The sequence below is a fragment of the Brassica oleracea genome, chromosome C3 (assembly GCF_000695525.1).
Source record: "Brassica oleracea var. oleracea cultivar TO1000 chromosome C3, BOL, whole genome shotgun sequence".
Classification (NCBI taxonomy): Eukaryota; Viridiplantae; Streptophyta; class Magnoliopsida; order Brassicales; family Brassicaceae; genus Brassica; species Brassica oleracea.
This window is the reverse complement of record NC_027750.1, coordinates 36,788,684-36,806,535: the sequence shown is the minus strand read 5'-3', so window position 1 is coordinate 36,806,535 and position 17,852 is coordinate 36,788,684. Positions and strand designations below refer to the sequence as shown.

The window sequence follows — 17,852 nt, the reverse complement described above, 5'->3', positions numbered from 1 at the left end:
GTAAACTCGACGTAATTTTACGAGGATTACTTTTCCTCGTTAATTTTGGTCGTTAAGCTTGTGTTTTCTTGTAGTGGAAAGATGGAATAGAATATCAAATATTGAGGAGAAAATTTTGAAACAGAGATCAAAGATGCATTGGTTACAGCTAGGAGATCATAACAATAAGGCTTTTCACAATGCGGCAAAGATAAGGGAAACAAAGAATGCGATTCGGGAGATCAAATGCCCATCTGGAGAAGTAGTTATAATGCAGGAAGGGATTAAAAAAGAAGCTGAAAGATTTTTCAATGAGTTTTTATCTCGTGAGCCAGATGATATCCGGAGGGGAAGTGTAGAAGAGATACAACATATATTCAGTTTTTGATGCTCTGAAGTGGAAAGGAACCAACTGATAAAGCCGATCACTAATGAATAAATAAGAAAGGTTCTGTTTCAGATGCCTAGCAACAAATCGCCAGGACCAGATGAGTATACAACAGAATTTTCTAAAGCCTTTTGGAGTATTATTGTACGGGATCTCACAACTGTAGTGTAATCTTTCTTTTGTAAATGATTTCTAACAAAGGGCTTAAACACGACTATTCTTGCTCTTATCCCGAAAAAAAGACAATGCAACTGAGATGAAGGACTATAGGCAATCTCATGTTGCAATGTACTTTACAAGGTGATATCCAAGATCATTGCAAATCGACTAAAAGGTACGCTCCCTCAGTGTATAACCTATAATCAATCTGCATTTGTGAATGATAGGCTCTTCGTAGAGAATTTACTGGTAGCTACTGAAATTGTAAAGGACTATCACAAAAAAGATGTATCTCCAAGATGTGCTATGAAAATAGACATAGCTAAAGCCTCCGACTCTGTTTATTGGCCATTTCTGCTTGACACTCTACGAGCTTTGAATATGCATGATCAGTTTATAAGATGGATTGAGCTTTGTGTCTTCACTCCATCATTTTATGTTCAAGTAAATGGTGAACTTGCAGGATTCTTTTCAAAGTAAAAGAGGGTTAAGGCAGGGTTGTGCGTTATCACCATACCTCTTTGTGATATGTATGAACGTCTTATCCCATATGATTGATAAAGCAGCAGCAAGGAAGGATATATGATATCATCCAAGATGCCAAAATATATTGCTCACACATCTATGCTTTGCGGATGATATGCTGGTATTCGCTGATGGAGCAAAAAGATCTGTTGAGGGAGTTTTTAAAATATTCGACGATTTTGCAGCTATGTCAGGGCTTAAATAAGTGGAGAAATCAACATTATACACTGCAGGAATTCCAATTTCGCAAGAGGATAAATTTTTGAGCAGATTTCCGTTTGCTTATGGCCAGTTACCAGTGAGGTATCTTGGGCTTCCCCTGCTCACAAGAAGGATGTATGTCAATGATTATTTACAGTTAATAGAGAAGATAAGAAGACGAATGAAATCGTGGACAGAGAGGTTCCTATCACACGCAGGTATACTGCAACTTATCAGCTCAGTCATTACAAGTCTAGCTAAGTTTTGGCTATCGGCTTTTAGATTACTAAGTAGCTGCTTGAGAGAGATAGAAAGCTTGTGTTCTGCATTCGTTTGGTCTGGACCTGATCGTAAAACAAGCAAGGCAAAAGTGAGCTGGAATGTGGATTGGGGCTAAGACCACTCAAAGAAAGCAGTACAATGTTTGGTCTGAAAATGATCTGGAGATTATCTTCTGCTCGATCTTCTTTGTGGGTAAAATGGGTTCAGTGTTACTTGATAAGAAAAGGTTCCTTTTGGTCGATAAAAAGCCACTCTATAGCAGGTTCATGGGCATGGAAGAAGCTTCTAAAACTAAGGGAGCTTGCTTATTCTTATCACAGGATGGAAGTTAATAACGGTGAAAATATGTCTTTTTGGCATGATACATGGTCTCGCATGGGATGCCTGAAGGTGTGTTTCGGAGAAAGAGGGACAATGGATCTCATAATCCTTGATAATGCTCTGGTATCTGATGTGCTGGCTCGGCATAGAAAAAGAAGACACAGTACATATTTTAAATGACGTAGAAAATGAGATAGAAGCTATAAAAATTCGGAGAAGTCAAGAAGAAGACATCACACTTTGGAAGCAAGCTGAAGACAAATATGCTAAGCAATTTTCTACAAAGAAAACTTGGTTGCATATGCGTCAATCTCAGCCTGAATGTTACTGGAGCAAAGGAGTGTGGTTTCCTCACTCTACACCGAAATACTCCTTCCTGGTATGGGTTGCAATGAAAAATAGATTTCAAACTTGTGACAGAATGCAGCAATGGAACAATACAATAGATGTGACTTGTGTGCTGTGTAAGGAAGCACAAGAGACATGTCAACACCTATTTTTTGTATGTGGATACTCTGGGGAAATCTGGAAAGAAATGGTTGGTGGTATATTAAAAGGAGATTTCACAACAGATTGGGGGGAGCTGATACCAATCATATATAATCCAAGATGATGTTCAACTGAAGTATTTCTGCTCCGCTATATATTTTAAATAGTGGCTCATACCATATGGAGAGAGCGTAACGCTCCTAGACATGGGAAAGAGCCGAAGGATGAAAAGTTACTAGCCAAGCTTGTAGACAAATTAATTCGTTTGAAACTATTGTCAGCGAAGAGAACATGTAAAAGATACCTTAAGGAAGGATTAAGTGTTTGGTTTGGTACAAAAATGCAATGAAGATGAGATGGCGGGTTCTTTTCATTATTAGATCAAAATTTTGATTATTGTTTTGTGTGGTAAAAACAGAAGCACTTGATGTAAATATGTTTTGATTGAATAAATTTTACATTCATTAAAAAAAAAAAATTACAAATGAGTCTGTTTCTTTTTAAATAAAACGACACGAAGAAACATTGCCTTCGCTCGTCGGTTAAAATTTAAATAAAGCTTTTTTTTTTGTTATTTGCAAACGGTTATTTTGTTATTTTTCTTTCTATCTTCTTCGTTCTTTCTTCTGTTCTGAATAATTATTTTGTTTGATGGAGCCTCTTAACGTTGAATGCGATCTTCAGTCACTGAGAAGATTATACAGTCTTCTTCTTCTTCTCCAATCAAATGCAAACAAGGAATATGTACCCCAAACAGTTTTGGTGAGTTTAATTAATATCTCTTGCGATTCTCATCTTATAATTTCTGTCATTTATTAACCTGACATTAGTAACTCTGAAAAATCGCAGTTAGATGAGAATTCACAGTTTCTACTAAAACGGTTGCTCGATTCTGCGACCGAGGAACTTTTGGCTAGACAACACAAGGTTCGGCTCTGTTATTACCCCCCCATGTTACATCGTATTCCTGCTTCTGAATCTTGGGTTTGGTTACAGGTACTTGCACAAGCACAGTTAGGTTTGCCAGAGAGGGTTTCTACACAGATTGCTACTACTAAAGCAAACTCAATCTCAAGGGGTATCGTCAAGTTGCCTAGTAAGGCTGCTTTAACACATGAAGTCGTTGATTCAATCGAACGAATCGAAACGCAGCTTTCTGCTTATCAGTTTTGTTCTAGTCGTGGTGATAGAACAAGGTCATGCAAGTCTCCTAGTGTAATAACTCCAATGGAAGAAGAAGGTTACTCATCTTCTGTAATGCCTTTTCATAGGTCAAGCGAGAAAGCGTTGATGGAACCAAGACAAAGCTATTTAAGGAGTAGGCAAATGAGGCATACTACAAGAACATCAAGCGTAGCACCTAGCCTGAGAAGTGTGACTAATAATGCAACAGTTCGAAGCCGTTATGATCCAGATTTGGCTCTTCAGTCACACTCTTCTCATGATGATCAGATTGTTCTTGCCACGTCAAGACCACCATTACCGCCACGTCCTCTGAGGTCCGTTGGTTTCGAGAAGCCTAGCAGAACGTCACAGAAGATGGCGAGTATGAAACCAACTTTGTTGTTGGATCAAGGAACCGAGACTGGAACAAGCTCAGAAAGTGAAGAACAAGTTTACTCAACAGATCAAGAATCAGAAGAAGCCTCTGGGGAAACAGTATCAACCTCTGGCTCAAGCTGGGAAACTCATGCTGAGAGCGTCACCGGGACAGACTCATCATATCCATCAGAGAGTGAAGGTGATGGTGAGAACCCTCAAGTCAGTGATTCTCCTCCACATAACAGATCAAGGGGTCCTGCAAAACAGAGGAAAAAAGCAACAACAGGGCGGCTTAAAAGATTCAAGGACAAGCTAGGTAAAGTGTTTCACCATCACCACTACCACCACCACGAGCATCACAACAAGGAAGAAGAGCAAGGCCGCAAGCCATCAGCTTGGAAGCATTTAGTGAAGAAACATCTCCACAAAGACAAAGAGAAATTGCCCGAAAGGCGGATGAAGTCAGAATCCAAAGGTCTAACTACACATAACAACAAAGGTGGACAGTTTCATGCGCTGGTAAAAGGATTCATGAGACATCATAGAAGACACTCAAAGAACAAAAAGAAAAAGTTGCAAACCCCTAAGCGTCAAGGTGTTGTCAAGCTTCCCAAAAGAGAGAGGGTTAAGTCAGAAAAAAACAAATTATTTATGTAATAAGGATCAACAACATGATGAAAACTAGTCTTATAAAGGTATACAAGAAGCAAAAAACAACCTTAAACGTTGCAAATTTCATGTTTGTCCCTTTTTTTTTGTGACACAAACTCAAGCATAGTACTACTCTTGGCTTAACTGCGGAGTTCTGACGGGATCCGGTGCATTAGTGCTTGTATGATTGCTTAGAAACCCATTTACGAGATAAATCATCTAGCTTAGATGTAGTAGCCTCACAGCACATCTTACACTTCATATCAAGCCAACTGTTTCCATAGGTACATCGATCGCAAAGCCAGTAAGGACCAGCGACATTGTCGTAAGACTTCACCTTCACATCCACTATACCGTCTTGCAAAGTCTTGATGAAATGATAAAAGAAGTTACCAACATTGCTCGTCGCAGTAGTCAAGTTATGCCTAAACTTACAAAGCACTAACGCATCTGCTGCATAAAAGGCTGTTTCCGTTTCCGCTAGCAAAGTCTTTAAGTAGCTTTGTAGCGTCGTCGTCGCAATGTCTTGCAAGAACTGGAGATATTCCTTCTTCGATGTCTCATGCTCCGTGTGGAAGTACTCGTAGACGCAGCTCCATTTAAGAACTTGCCTGCATTGAATAAGAAGCATAAGACCTTCTCTCACAATCCTAACGTCTTGCTCTTTTAAACTATCTGGGTTCTTGATGATGTAGTCTTCGAAGTCTTGTAGATCGTCTTGAGCTCCCTCCATTGCAGCCTTACGCTCCTCCCAGCGATCCACAACCGAAACTTCCACTTCTGTGGATAACCAATCAGAGACGTTGTTGCACGTCACAGGTCTGTGTGACTCGAAGCCGCATCTCCAGCAGAAGGTGTGACCACAGAGACACACCACGTTTAAACCGTACTCTTCCACATCATTGGCTTGATGAAACTCGATGACGTAGTTGCAATCCGGTGCAGGACACTGCTTGATCATCAACCCTTTGTTTTCCTCGATGTAAGATCTAAAGATATAACTCTCGTAGAAGTCTTTATCCTTTCCCGTTAGCTTCTCGATCGTGTCCGGTCCAACAGAAGCTCGACAGCTTTGGTCGGGACATGAGATTACGGTTTGGTTCTTCTCCAGAGAGTCGAGGTACTCTCTCCAACAGGTTGTGCAGAACTTGTGAGAGCAACACGGCGTTGAGATTAAACCATCATTCACATGATCATCACTAGTCTTATTATTGCAAATCACCCAGGATGAATCAGACAAATCAGTTACGAGTGAACTCAAACCTGATTCCGACAATAGCTTGTCCTTGTCTTCACCCAAACGCTCGGAGACCCTAAGCGTGTCCCATCGGAGATACATGAAGAGAACGGTGGCATCGTTTTTTGAAACGTAGAAGACTCCTGAGATGTCGTCGATCTGTGTATTCATTTTCTCTTTAACTTCATTTCTGGTTAGAACAGAGTATGGTCTCTGTTGATCTCCCTCCATTGATTTCTTTGAAAAAAACAAAAAAAAAAAAAGACAAGAAACAAAAGTCAGCAAATTACCAAAAAGAAGAAGAAGAGACGGATCAAACAATTAAGGTTAGGGCTTTACTGATAGCTTGAGCCTCAATCAATAGATAGCTTGTGTCTCAATCAACAAGATTGACCCGGAGATCAGAGAAATGATCGTAATTGAGTTTCCCTTTTTCTTGTTATTTTCCTTTTTCCTCTCACAGTCTAGGGTTTTCCTCTTTTTACTCTCCTACGGGGAAAGGATATGGGAGAGTTGCAACATGTATTCTGTTTCCCACTATCACAAACTTTTTTGATAATTCAACCTTTTCTACTTTTTTTTTGATACTCTCCTACGGGGAAGGATACGAGAGTTGCAACATTTATTCTGTTTCCCACTATCACAAACTTTTTTGATAATTCAACGTTTTCTAATTAAAAAATTTGGCCCATTGGACCCTAATCATGATTATCAATTCAATAACAAAAAAAAAATATAAATGATTATGTATATGTTAAACAAGGACATAGAAGTCAAAACTTGTGGACACATAGCTTGACTCATGTCACTAACTCTTGTCCGAGGCACAATAGTCACATTGTGCACAATAAAGTCGTTAACTCATCACAGACAATTGTTGTTTCTTGTTACATCAGAGGTGTAACGCCTCCTGGACGCGTTTTTGGGTCAGTCCACTTGGGAAAAAAAAAAGAGAGGAGAATCATCCTCTTGCTTGATCATGCAAGACTTGAATACTCTTTTAAAGCTCTAGGTTGTCTGAAAAGACTGAAACCTAATCTATAGTTTTTGGATGTGGGTATGCAGTGGCTATTCTCTGCAAAGAAAGCTCACCAGAAGATAGACTAGCGATTTCTGGAGTGGTTAAAGCTGCTTCAAAGGATTGTTGGTGTATAACTGAGAGATGGAGAGTGAGTGAGAACAGCTTTTGAAGAAATTGGACTTAGAGAGTACTGTTTCGAGCTAATAGTTGTATTGAAAACACACCCTTTATTTGTGTAACATAAAGCTAGTTGTGTATTTGTATATAATCAATTGATTGTTGTGGTATGATAACGATGATGATAGTTGTTATGCACAGTTTTTTTTTTTTTTGAGCTTTCTCGTGGTTTCTTGCATTGGTGGTAATTGGTAAACCATTAAAAACGTCAAGGTGGTGTGAAGTTTCCGAGCAAAGACACTGAAAAGAGACGAAAGACATTGATTTTTTCCAAACAGGTGAAAAGACATGACGAGAACTAGACTCAAAAGAAATTGACAGAGGACCAAAAGACTCTCAAGATTCATTAATTGTCCACTAATACTTTTGTTCTATCCTTAAGAAGAAACCTAATTAAGAAACGAATCACTTGTTCACCACAGGAGATTCACAGCACATCTGACACGCCTTATGAAGCCAAGTGTTTGCATAGCTGCAGCGGTCACACAACCAGCAAGGAGCAAAGTCGTCATAGTGCTTCACCTTCACAGCGTCCAAACCATCTTTTAAAGCCTTGGAGAAGTTATAAAAGTAGTTACCAATGCTGCTTGTCACGCCGGGTATATTGCTCCTCGAGCAAACAAGCTGTGCAGCAGACAAGCCCTTTCCTGTTTCCTCCTTCAAAGTCTCCGCGTAGCTCTTGACAAGTGTGTTTGCATAGTCTTGTAGGAACCTCAGAAACTCCTTCTTTGAGGCCTCGTACTCCAAGTGGATGTGTTCGTACACGCAGGTCCATTTAAGGAACTGTCTGCACTGAACAATCAGCATCAGCCCTTCTCTTACAATCCTAATGTACTCTTCGCTGGTGTTGTCGGATTCCTTGAAAGCTTGGAGCTCGGATCTAGCTTCCACCAATGAAACCTCACACGCCTCCCAGCGATCCAAACACGAAGTATCCACCACTTCTACGTTCCAGAGTGGATCCTGCTCTACCGGTTCAAGACAGTCTCCATAGGTTCCTGATTCCGTTTTGTGGGATTCTTCAGAATGCATACAGTCCCAACAGAAGCTACCACTAGAACAAAAAAAAACACACAATGATGATTAATTAACACTTAATTATAGAAACTTAAACAATATAAGATTTGTTTGTTTTTTTTTTCCAAACCTGCAGTAGCCACAAGGAACGAACTTGGAGTCTAGCGAACCAAGACCAATCTCCACAGGAGATAGGCAGTGAGGGCAAGGCTCCGTGTTGGCTTCGATCCATAAAAAGCTCAGTGACTTATCTGATGCCTCTGACAGCTTCTGTAAGTCTCTAGACAACCAATCAGAGGCGTTGTTGCATGTCACAGGTCTGTGTGTCTCAAGGCTGCATCTACAGCAGAAGGTGTGACCACATAGACACACCACGTTTAAACCGTACTCTTCAGCATCGGTCCCTTTGTGAAACTCAATGAAGTAACTGCAGCCCTGTGCAGGACACTGTTTGACCTGTCTCTTGCTTGTGTCGAGGTAAGATCTCAGAACGTACTCATCGTACCTGTTTTTATCCTTCACCGTTAGCTTCTCGATCGTGTCCCGTCCAACAGCAGCTCCACAGTCTTGATGAGGGCAAGAGATTGTATCTAGGGTTTTCTCCACGGAGAAGAAGTTCTTGTCAAGATACTTACTCCAATAAGTAGTGGAGAACTTGTGAGAACAAAAGGGTGTGGAGACTTTAACATCATCATCATCGACGTCATCAAAGAACTCATAAAACTCATCACAAGAAGAATCGGACAAATCTTGGTTCGAGTCGGTAACAACAACTGGTTTCAAACCTGACTCAGTCAACAGTTTCTTGTTCTCTTGGCTCAGCCGCTCTGAAAGAAGCTGCGAGTTCCATCGGAGTTTCATGAGGAGTACGGTGGCATCGGAGGTTGAAACGCAGAAGATCTCGGATATAACATCGATCTGTTTAGTTATCCTCTCTTTAAGATCATCTCTTGTACAAACCGAATACGGTCTCTGTAGATCATCATCATCCATATTGAGATTGAACAAAATCAAGAAACTGAGAAAAGAGAAAGAAGAGGATAAACTTATAGAATCCGAAAGAAGGAAATCAACGAGAGGCGGACACAAGAGTTATATAAAAAGGCTTATCGATAGCTTGCGCCTCACTTAACTGCTAATTGATTGATTTCTTGTTTTATAGGCGCTTTAGGGTTTCCCTTTTGTTTTCACCGCCTGGCGTCCAAAGAATCTTACCCCATCGGGCCTTAATTTTTGCCCTCTGTTTACATGATGATTTTCCCTTTTTGGTTTACAGCGTTTTAAAAAAGAAAAAAAAAAGTATACATTACCATTCTCTAATTAGTAATTATTGATTAACAAAAAAATTAAGAATAAAATAGATTAAAGGATTGAATATTTGACTTGCATCGTCAAAATTATTTGTTTTGAGTAGAGCTGGGTTGCATGTCAAACTCGTCCTCTTTGATCCGTCAATCTGAAGGTTGAGTGATTTTTTTATTTAAAAAATTTAACCCGTTTGACCTGCAAGAAGAAAATAGAAAATCCGCATCCGCTCCGTTTAAATCCGTGTATAATCCGTTAAGCCCGTGGATAATATTAATAATAATAAAATTATTGTTTTTAATATTTTTTATTAAAAATAATTATAGTTATCGATTTATAATTAAAATTAAATATTTTTAAAAAAAAAAATATTTAAAAGAATTTTTTTGCCCTTAAAAATCTTTTTTCATTAATATTTTTACGGGTTGGCGGATATACACGGCTGAATTTTAGCTGACTCGCACACATCCGGCATAAAAAACACTCATCCGCACTCGTGAATCATTTTTATTCAAATCACTCAATCCACATCCACTAGAGAGGGTCAAACGGAACATGACCCGCGGATAATTATTCAAATTGCCAGCTCTACTTTTGAGTTTGGCGGAGAGAAAACCAAAATCTAGGGCATGTGGCAAAATATAAGGAGAGAATCAAAGTCAAGTAATCATAGTGATGTTTAGACCATCATTAACCCAGTGTTTTAATTGGGGTTATTAGTTTCGGGTAAAATACGGTTCTTACATTTTCTTAGATTTTAAATAAGAAAAATTAAGAACTGTCTTTTAAATAAGAGATATAACAATCGTCTTTTAGCTGAAAAGTGTAAAAAAAAAATGTCAAATCATAAGTTAAGAACCGGAGTTAATAATGGCCTTATCATGCAAGTGTGACGACATAAACGGTTTGAGCGAGGGGTATAATAGTAAAATGGTTATAACCCCCAATAAGAAGGCAAGACGAACACTAGGCGCGTTTGTAGCGCGTATATATCCCCAGATCCCGCCTTTTGCTTTTCAGTTTTCACCCATCATTATAAAAACTCTCTTTTTCTCTACGCCGGCTTAGACGAGGATCAAGAATTGGAGAAAATTTTGACTGGGGCCCTGAGAATCTAGGGTTTTGCTTTCATCTCGCCATCCTCCAATCCGATTCCCTAATCTTATTTCACCTGGCACGGATCATAAATTAACTCAATGGATAGTATAATAATAAAATTTGAAATGTTGTTACATTTTTCTCGTCGATTAGTTAGATTGGTTCTCCATATACATGACTCATTGTGCTTGATCTCGTTTAGCTTTGGTGTTTTTATAGGTGATTAATGGTTTAGACCTTTCATTGTGGAATTGAACAGAGTTGAATGATGGAAGCTGTCTTAATGAGTGGTTGATTACTTCTGGTTCTGATAGTCCGTTTATATCCCGATGGCTTGTTACTGGATTACTTGCGCATCCACCTGCTGCGTTTGTCTCTACTCTCTTGTTCCAGGCCAGAATGTTTCCAACAAGGCAGCTCTGAGTATTCCTGTCAACAGTAAAGTCATCAGAGACAACTGTTGTTTCTGGTTTTGGTCGTTTTGGTCAACGCACCGTCTACTTTTCCCGCTGGGAGGAAGAAGAAGAAAATCATTCTCTTGCTTGATTATGCAAGGACTTGAATTGTCTGACAAGACTGAAACCTAATCTTTAGTTGCTGGATTCGTATGCAGTGGCTATTCTCTGCGCACAAACTTAACCCAAAATATAGACTTTCTGGAGTGGTTTAAGCTGCTTCAAAGGATTGGTGGTTTAAGCTGATAGCTGAGAGAGATGGAGTGAGTGGGAACAGGTTGAAGAAGTTGGACTTATAAAGTACTATCTCGACATGCTAGTTGTATTGAAACACTACATTTATTTGTGGTGATATAAACCTAGTTGTGTGTTTGTAACTTTGTATATAACCAATGAATATTGTCAGATGAAAGCCAATATACAGGTAAGATCTCAGAACATACTCATCGTACCTGTTCTTTTTCCTTACCGTTAGGTTCTCGATCGCGTCCCACTCAACTTCTGCTGGACAACCTTGAAGAGGACAAGAGATTGTATATTTCTTCTTGTTCTTCTCAAGGTACTTACTCCAGTAATTTATGGAGAACTGATGAGAACAAAAGGGTGTGGAGACTTTGTCATCAACGTCATCACAAGAAGAATCGGAATGGGACAAATCTTGGTTCGAGTCAGTGACAAAACCTGACTCAGTCGACAGTTTGTTGTTTTCTTGGCACAACCGCTCTGAGAGAAGCTGCGAGTTCCATCTGAGTTTCATGAGGAGGGCAGTCACGTCGGAGTTTGAAACGCAGAAGATCTCGGAGATATCATTGATCTGTTTATTCATCTTCTCTTTAAGATCATCTCTAGTACAAACAAAATAGGGTCTCTGTAGATCGTCCTCCATAATGATTTTATTGAGATCTGAAAGAACAAATCAAGAAACTGAGCAAAGAGAGGTGGATATATATAGAGTTAAGGGCTTCTCGATAGCTTGCGTCTCAAGTTAGGTTTTTCCTTTTTTCACACCGACTTTTTCTAATAAAGGAAATTAGTCCCATTGGGCCTTAAATATCTAGAAAATACGGTCTCCAACACGATTTGTATTATGCAACTAGCTGATTCCCCTTCTTTTTTTTTTCTGGATAACTTTATAAAATCAATTTATTAATTGTATGAGATAATCAGTATTGATTTCGTTAAACAATAACTAAAATATATACTTGGATCGTCGAAATTAAAATTTGTGTACCCAGGACCTCGTAGTCCAGTGGTACTACTTCCTTGGGGAGGGGAGGTCGGCTGTTCGACTCGCGGGGAGGAGGAGGTGTGTCCAGGGCCCGTAACAAGGTACAGATAAAGGGTGGCGCCGGGCCTAGGTGGGGGGTCGCAAGGTCAACACCTGGTTAATCAAAAAAAAAAAAAAATTAAAATTTGTTATTTGTTTGACGGAAGAAATTACCAAATCTAGGGCATGTGGAGTCAAAATTAAGTAATTGGAGTGACGCGATTTATTTTTAAAGCAAGTGACGTCATAAAGGACTTCTAGTGAGGGGTATAATGGTAAAAGGGGTCCAAGCCAACACCGACGGAACAAAAGAGACTGCTCGCTGGTTTGTAGCGCGTATATAGCCCCAAGTCCCGCCTTTTGCTTTTCACCCTTCGTTATATATAAACACTCTCTCTCTCTCTCTCACCTCTCTTTCTCTTTCTCGGCTTCGCTGGCTTAGAGGAGGTAAAAGGAATTGGAGAAAATTTTGACTGGTGCTCGTAAAATCTAGGGTTTTAATTTTACCTCCCCGTTCTCCGTCGTGAACTCCGATCCGATTCTGTGAATTTGATTTCATCTGGTACGGATTTTAAATTGACTCATCTGTTAGTATTCGCGTCAGATCTAGATTTTTTTTAGCTTCTAGTCGATTAGATCGGTTCTCGATTTACATGACTCCTTCTGCGTGATTTGTTTCTCCGAATTGCTTGATTTCGTATAGCTTCGGGTGCTTAGACAATTCATTGTGGATTTTTTCGAATTTAATCGAACTACGTTAGAATCAAATGTTATGCCATGTTGAATCTGTGATTGTTTCTGGTGTAGTCAAATCTCTTGCCTAAGGTTTACCTTCTCACGGATCCTTTGTTGTCGTATGTGATTTTCTGGCAGGCGTAAAAGCTGTAAGTTAAATGGCATATTAGGTTTACAATGATGGAAGTGGGATTCTCTTTTATTCACTGGCTGATCAATTCTGGGGCTGATAGTCCCTTTATATTCGGATGGCTTGTAACTGGATCACTTGGAGTTCTCGCTCTTGTGTACGCGTTTCTTAAATGGCAGAACAAAACTTCTCTTAATTGGGTTAAAGCTGCTGCTAGAGAGAAGAAGAAGGTATGGAAACGATTGAGAGTTCCACTCTCTCATCATCAATGGACCGATGATTACGGTTACGGCCCTCAGCCATCCACCTGCTGCGTCTGTCTCTACTCTCTTGTCCCAGGCCAGAATGTTTCTAATAAAGCAGCTCTGAGTATCCCTGTCCACAGGTGTTCTGTATGTGGCGTAGCAGCTCACTTTTACTGCTCAGGCTCTGCGGCGAAAGATTGTAAATGTGTTGCGCAGGCTGGATCTGACCATGTAAGGCATCACTGGTCTGAGCGGTGGGTTAACATGGATGATAATGCCGACATGTCTGCTTTTTGCTTCTACTGTGATGAACCCTGTGGTGTTCCTTTCATTGAGGCTTCTCCGATGTGGCACTGTCTTTGGTGCCAGCGCCTCATACATGTCAAGTGTCACATGATTATGTCCAAGGAATCCGGTGACGCTTGTGATCTTGGCTCTCTCAGAAGGGTGATTCTCTCTCCAGTGCATGTAAAAGTCAGCGGAGAAAGTGGCGTTAACAGAGTACTGAGTACTATTAAAAACGAGTTAGCTTCGATACGAGGGCAGATGAGAAGAAAGCGAAATAGGGGTAAAAATGGGAATGCCCAATCTAATGGTGGTAAGCTATTGGAGGATTCAGGCAGCAATCCTGCGAAAAGCCTAGTTAATGGGCTTGTAGTTAAGAAACTACGCAGAGACAGGAGCATAGATTGCTTAAAGAAGGTCTCGGACATGCCAAATGGTATTGGGGCACCTAAACGAAGTAAAAATGCTGTTATTAATTGTATGAAGAAGTATAGCTTGGTTGATTTGCCCCCGGATGCAAGACCGCTTTTGGTCTTTATTAATGCTAAGAGTGGAGGCCAGCTCGGTCCTTTCCTACATAGGAGACTCAATATGCTGTTAAATCCAGTACAGGTAACAAATGAACTTCAGTTTGTCAGAATTCCACTATAGATTTTTTTTTAATATTATCCCAGTAGCAACTAGCAAGTGATGCTTGAAATATGGAATCCATACTGTCTTCTAGTTTTATCGTATCATGTAGTTAATGTTGTTCTGAAGTTTGTTTGCTGTTAAGTATATTGTTTACTGAGTGGTATAATATCACTAAGTGATAGTCTCTTTGCTAAATTACAGGTCTTTGAACTTGGATCTTGTCAAGGGCCAGATGCTGGTCTAGACCTATGTAGCAAAGTGAAGTACTTTAGAGTTTTGGTGTGCGGGGGAGATGGAACAGTTGCTTGGGTGCTTGATGCCATTGAGAAGCGGAATTTCGAATCTCCTCCACCTGTCGCTATTCTTCCGTTAGGAACAGGAAATGATCTATCTAGAGTTTTGCAGTGGGGAAGAGGTATTTCGGTAGTTGATGGACAAGGAAGTCTAAGAACGTTTTTGCAAGACATTGATCATGCTGCAGTCACAATGTTGGATCGCTGGAGTGTAAAGATTGTAGAAGAGAGTACAAAAATATTTCCGGCAAGAGAAAGCCACAAGTTTATGATGAATTACTTAGGTGCATTTTTATTGAATCATTGATTTTTTTGGCCTCTGTCTTGGATCATTAAGTATAGCTGACATTTTCTTTGTTTAGGTATTGGCTGCGATGCCAAGGTTGCATATGAATTTCACATGATGCGGCAAGAAAATCCAGAGAAGTTTTGTAGTCAGGTACTCAATGTTGGGTTTATCTTAACCTGAACTTATTTGATATATTGAGCACCAGTATGTAGATGAAACTAAGTATCATTGTCATAGGTGTTGTAGGCATTGTGGGCTTAACCCAACAATTATCCTATTTAAACAAAACAAACGGTTGATATATTTGCTTATCTTGTTTATTATGCAGTTTGTAAATAAATTACGATATGCTAAAGAAGGTGCTAGGGATATCATGGATCGAGCATGTGCCGATTTACCATGGCAAGTCTGGCTTGAGGTTGATGGAAAAGACATTGATATTCCCAAGGTATCGTACTCTAGCGAAATCAATCCTTATTTCCCCATCTTGTGTGGTCTGTTCTTACAGGATTTGTCTCTGTCACTTTCCTCACTGTTAGGCCTTTTTGTTCTCTGATATATGGAAACCCCGACCACTACCGTTTTGCATATATTAGTTAAATTGAGCATGAGAGATAATGTATAGTTGCTTGATAAAAAAAAAACTTGACTGACAACTCCTTTTAGTTTCCGTATGTGGAAAATTCTTTGATTCTGGTAACTGAGACTAGGTTTATTTGCCCAAAAGGCTAACATCGTTGTTGTTGCATCTAGGAACTGATGTCCCTGATTTGTTTTTCCTTCAGGATTCAGAGGGTCTAATAGTACTTAACATTGGAAGTTATATGGGCGGAGTAGATCTTTGGCAAAATGATTATGAACATGACGATGATGATAATTTTAGCATTCAGTCTATGCACGACAAGACTCTCGAGGTTGTATGTGTCCGTGGAGCGTGGCACCTGGGGAAGCTACAGGTCTAATCTCTTCCCAGATGTCTCTTTGCTCTCCTTTATGATACTTACTAGCAGTATTCCTCATTCAGTGTGAGGCTGAATGGATTCAACAACTTTTGAACGCGTGATTCTTCATTTCAGGTTGGTCTTTCTCAGGCTAGGAGGCTAGCACAGGGGAAGGTAATAAAAATACATGTTTCTAGTCCTTTCCCTGTTCAAATAGATGGAGAACCGTTTATTCAGCAACCTGGATGCTTGGAAATAACTCACCACGGGCAGGTACATCACTTCTTACTCTCGTCGATCATATGACAGAATACTTAAGTCTACAAACTCTGTGCTCTACCTTATCAAACAATGAAACACTTGTTTCATACCATTTTGTGGAGAATGACTAGTAGTTCTAGTAGGGGTAAACACTATCAGAAACCCTTATGAGTTATGATGATGATGTAGGGGTTGGTTTTGTGTTCAGGTGTTTATGTTAAGAAGAGCATCAGATGAACCTAGAGGCCATGCAGCGGCCATAATGAACGAGGTCTTACTCGATGCAGAATGCAAAGGAGTCATAAACGCATGTCAAAAGAAAGAACTTCTTCAACAAATGGCTCTCCATCTCTCTTAGAAGAAGAGAAATACAAATATCATCTCAACAAGTTTTGCTAACAAGAATAGTAACTTACAATCTTGTCTTACCCAACTAGAAAGCCCGGGTACGAGATTTTTGCTTTGTACCCTGATTTTTTGTGTATTTTTTATTTTTCCCTTTTTGTGTGTGTTGTGAAGAGTGTCATATGTATAGTGTGTCCATACGAAAGCCCCCGAGATTGGCTTCGCAAAGTGTCAACTAGAAAAACTTTGGTCATATACATACATACAGTGGTTAATTTTTAGGGTATGATACAAAGGCCATGAAGAAAGGCTTAATTTACCTACCCCACATCAATCGTCTTTTCATTGTCTGATATGAGCTTTTGTTTTTTTTTTTGTGTCGTATAAGATTCAGTTACGTGTAATTTCCTCGAGAACCTATAAAGGTTCTTTTTTAGGTTCAGCACCGAAAGCTAGAACCAACCTGGATGTGGCTGTCCAAATGTATAAGAGGAACTAAAAACAAAGTCCACTTTCATATTTTTCAAACAGCTTCTGCTTCTTTCAGGCGTGAATCGATGGTAGGGTTTTGCCATGACATCACTAGTTTAAGCATTCCTGTCAAATGTGTTGAATTGTTTTTGAAACGTAAGTAAGAGCAGAAGAAGGAATCTTATTCAGTGTAAACGCAGTGTTCAGTGATTAAATCAAATTAAAATTAAACCATCTACTTCAAGTTTTGTTTTGTAAACCAATGGTAATTTGAGCTTATCCAGTACGATTAGATTATCTACTACTACATATATACGTTTTTTAAGTTGCTGTGAAGAAAACGTATATAAATGTAGCAATCAATTACACTAAATCATATATTTATAATCATATTCTTTTTTGGGTCGAATTTCTTAGATTGGGTAATTAAGCTCCTTTCCATCCATCTTGCCTCAAAAAAAAAATCTTCAGAAAAAAACAGAATATTTTTAATTTTTCTCAAAGAAAAAAAATCTAGAAAACAAATTAGAGCCAAACGAAGACAGATCGTCTGCTTTTATATCATCCGTATAGAACTTTATTAAATCCAGACTTCCCTATTTTAAATTAGCGCTTGGGTTTTCTTATAGAAAAAAAATAGTTACTATCCATTAATTATGATTCTATGGAGTTTCTAGTCAACATAATGATTTTTTTTTTGGTATAAAAGGGAAATAAACGTTTTGACCAAGTATCTAAATCGAAGTAATCGAAACAAAAACTGTTAAGATATATGAAGTCAAGATTTTTTCTCCCAAAATGTAATCTAAGACCATTTAATTCGAAAATAAATATTCCAATTCAAAATATACGTATCATCTATTACTTATCATCATCTTTTTTATTCTTTTATTATCTTTTTTTTTTGGTTCCTCTCGAAAAAAACGTTATATAGTGAAAAGAAAACTGAAAAGAGAAAGAAAAAAAAAACACTCAGCTCTCCGCACCACCATGTGAAGGTTGGTGTAGTGGCAAGAAGAACTCTCTCTCTCTCTCTCTTTCCGAATCTGACGAGCATTTTCCTCAATTCCCCAGAATCCGAGGAACCCAGTTATCCAAAACCAGATTGCC

General features: G+C 39.2%; 5 protein-coding genes across 5 annotated transcripts in view; 2 read left to right on the top strand and 3 right to left on the bottom strand.

Annotated features, from left to right (window-relative positions):
* The window catches only part of LOC106330521, a 10,997-nt gene extending 6,454 nt beyond the window's left edge, over window positions 1–4,543 (top strand). The window contains exons 2-3 of the mRNA XM_013768974.1: window positions 3,194–3,271; window positions 3,341–4,543. Of these exons, the coding sequence (XP_013624428.1) occupies window positions 3,194–3,271; window positions 3,341–4,543 (1,281 nt within the window). The remainder of the gene's footprint in view (window positions 1–3,193; window positions 3,272–3,340) is intronic.
* On the bottom strand, window positions 4,207–6,349 carry LOC106331988 (probable E3 ubiquitin-protein ligase ARI15). The gene is made up of 2 exons (XM_013770429.1): window positions 6,114–6,349; window positions 4,207–6,011 (listed from the first exon to the last, which is right to left on the bottom strand). The coding sequence occupies exon 2, from the start codon at window positions 6,003–6,005 to the stop codon at window positions 4,710–4,712; it is 1,296 nt and encodes a 431-aa protein (XP_013625883.1). The 5' UTR covers window positions 6,006–6,011; window positions 6,114–6,349; the 3' UTR covers window positions 4,207–4,709.
* A 983-nt stretch (window positions 6,350–7,332) lies between these two features.
* On the bottom strand, window positions 7,333–9,060 carry LOC106333327 (probable E3 ubiquitin-protein ligase ARI15). The gene is made up of 2 exons (XM_013771788.1): window positions 8,120–9,060; window positions 7,333–8,026 (listed from the first exon to the last, which is right to left on the bottom strand). Exons 1-2 carry the CDS (start codon window positions 8,980–8,982, stop codon window positions 7,378–7,380), a joined length of 1,512 nt encoding a protein of 503 aa, XP_013627242.1. The 5' UTR covers window positions 8,983–9,060; the 3' UTR covers window positions 7,333–7,377.
* A 1,511-nt stretch (window positions 9,061–10,571) lies between these two features.
* LOC106330519 (probable E3 ubiquitin-protein ligase ARI13) lies at window positions 10,572–11,733 on the bottom strand. The gene is made up of 2 exons (XM_013768973.1): window positions 11,300–11,733; window positions 10,572–10,821 (listed from the first exon to the last, which is right to left on the bottom strand). The coding sequence occupies exons 1-2, from the start codon at window positions 11,731–11,733 to the stop codon at window positions 10,572–10,574; spliced, it is 684 nt and encodes a 227-aa protein (XP_013624427.1).
* Window positions 11,734–12,505: 772 nt separating this feature from the next.
* On the top strand, window positions 12,506–16,615 carry LOC106328809 (diacylglycerol kinase 2). The gene is made up of 8 exons (XM_013767328.1): window positions 12,506–12,676; window positions 12,988–14,121; window positions 14,344–14,719; window positions 14,798–14,874; window positions 15,053–15,172; window positions 15,510–15,680; window positions 15,801–15,938; window positions 16,135–16,615. Exons 2-8 carry the CDS (start codon window positions 13,027–13,029, stop codon window positions 16,282–16,284), a joined length of 2,127 nt encoding a protein of 708 aa, XP_013622782.1. The 5' UTR covers window positions 12,506–12,676; window positions 12,988–13,026; the 3' UTR covers window positions 16,285–16,615.
* Window positions 16,616–17,852: the final 1,237 nt, after the last annotated feature.

What these genes read in the sequence shown, in the direction of transcription:
- LOC106333327 (XM_013771788.1), bottom strand. Translation starts at nt 8,982, where the DNA reads ATGGATGATGATGATCTACAGAGACCGTATTCGGTTTGTACAAGAGAT. An exon ending in GTTCCTTGTGGCTACTGCAG is followed by an intron (nt 8,027 to 8,119) that starts GTTTGGAAAAAA and finishes TTTTTGTTCTAG; the next exon opens with TGGTAGCTTCTGTTGGGACT.
- LOC106330519 (XM_013768973.1), bottom strand. Translation starts at nt 11,733, where the DNA reads ATGGAGGACGATCTACAGAGACCCTATTTTGTTTGTACTAGAGATGAT. An exon ending in ACGGTAAGGAAAAAGAACAG is followed by an intron (nt 10,822 to 11,299) that starts GTACGATGAGTA and finishes TACTGTTGACAG; the next exon opens with GAATACTCAGAGCTGCCTTG.
- LOC106328809 (XM_013767328.1), top strand. Translation starts at nt 13,027, where the DNA reads ATGATGGAAGTGGGATTCTCTTTTATTCACTGGCTGATCAATTCTGGG. An exon ending in CAGAGAAGTTTTGTAGTCAG is followed by an intron (nt 14,875 to 15,052) that starts GTACTCAATGTT and finishes TTTATTATGCAG; the next exon opens with TTTGTAAATAAATTACGATA. An exon ending in GGCACCTGGGGAAGCTACAG is followed by an intron (nt 15,681 to 15,800) that starts GTCTAATCTCTT and finishes TCTTCATTTCAG; the next exon opens with GTTGGTCTTTCTCAGGCTAG.
- LOC106331988 (XM_013770429.1), bottom strand. Translation starts at nt 6,005, where the DNA reads ATGGAGGGAGATCAACAGAGACCATACTCTGTTCTAACCAGAAATGAA.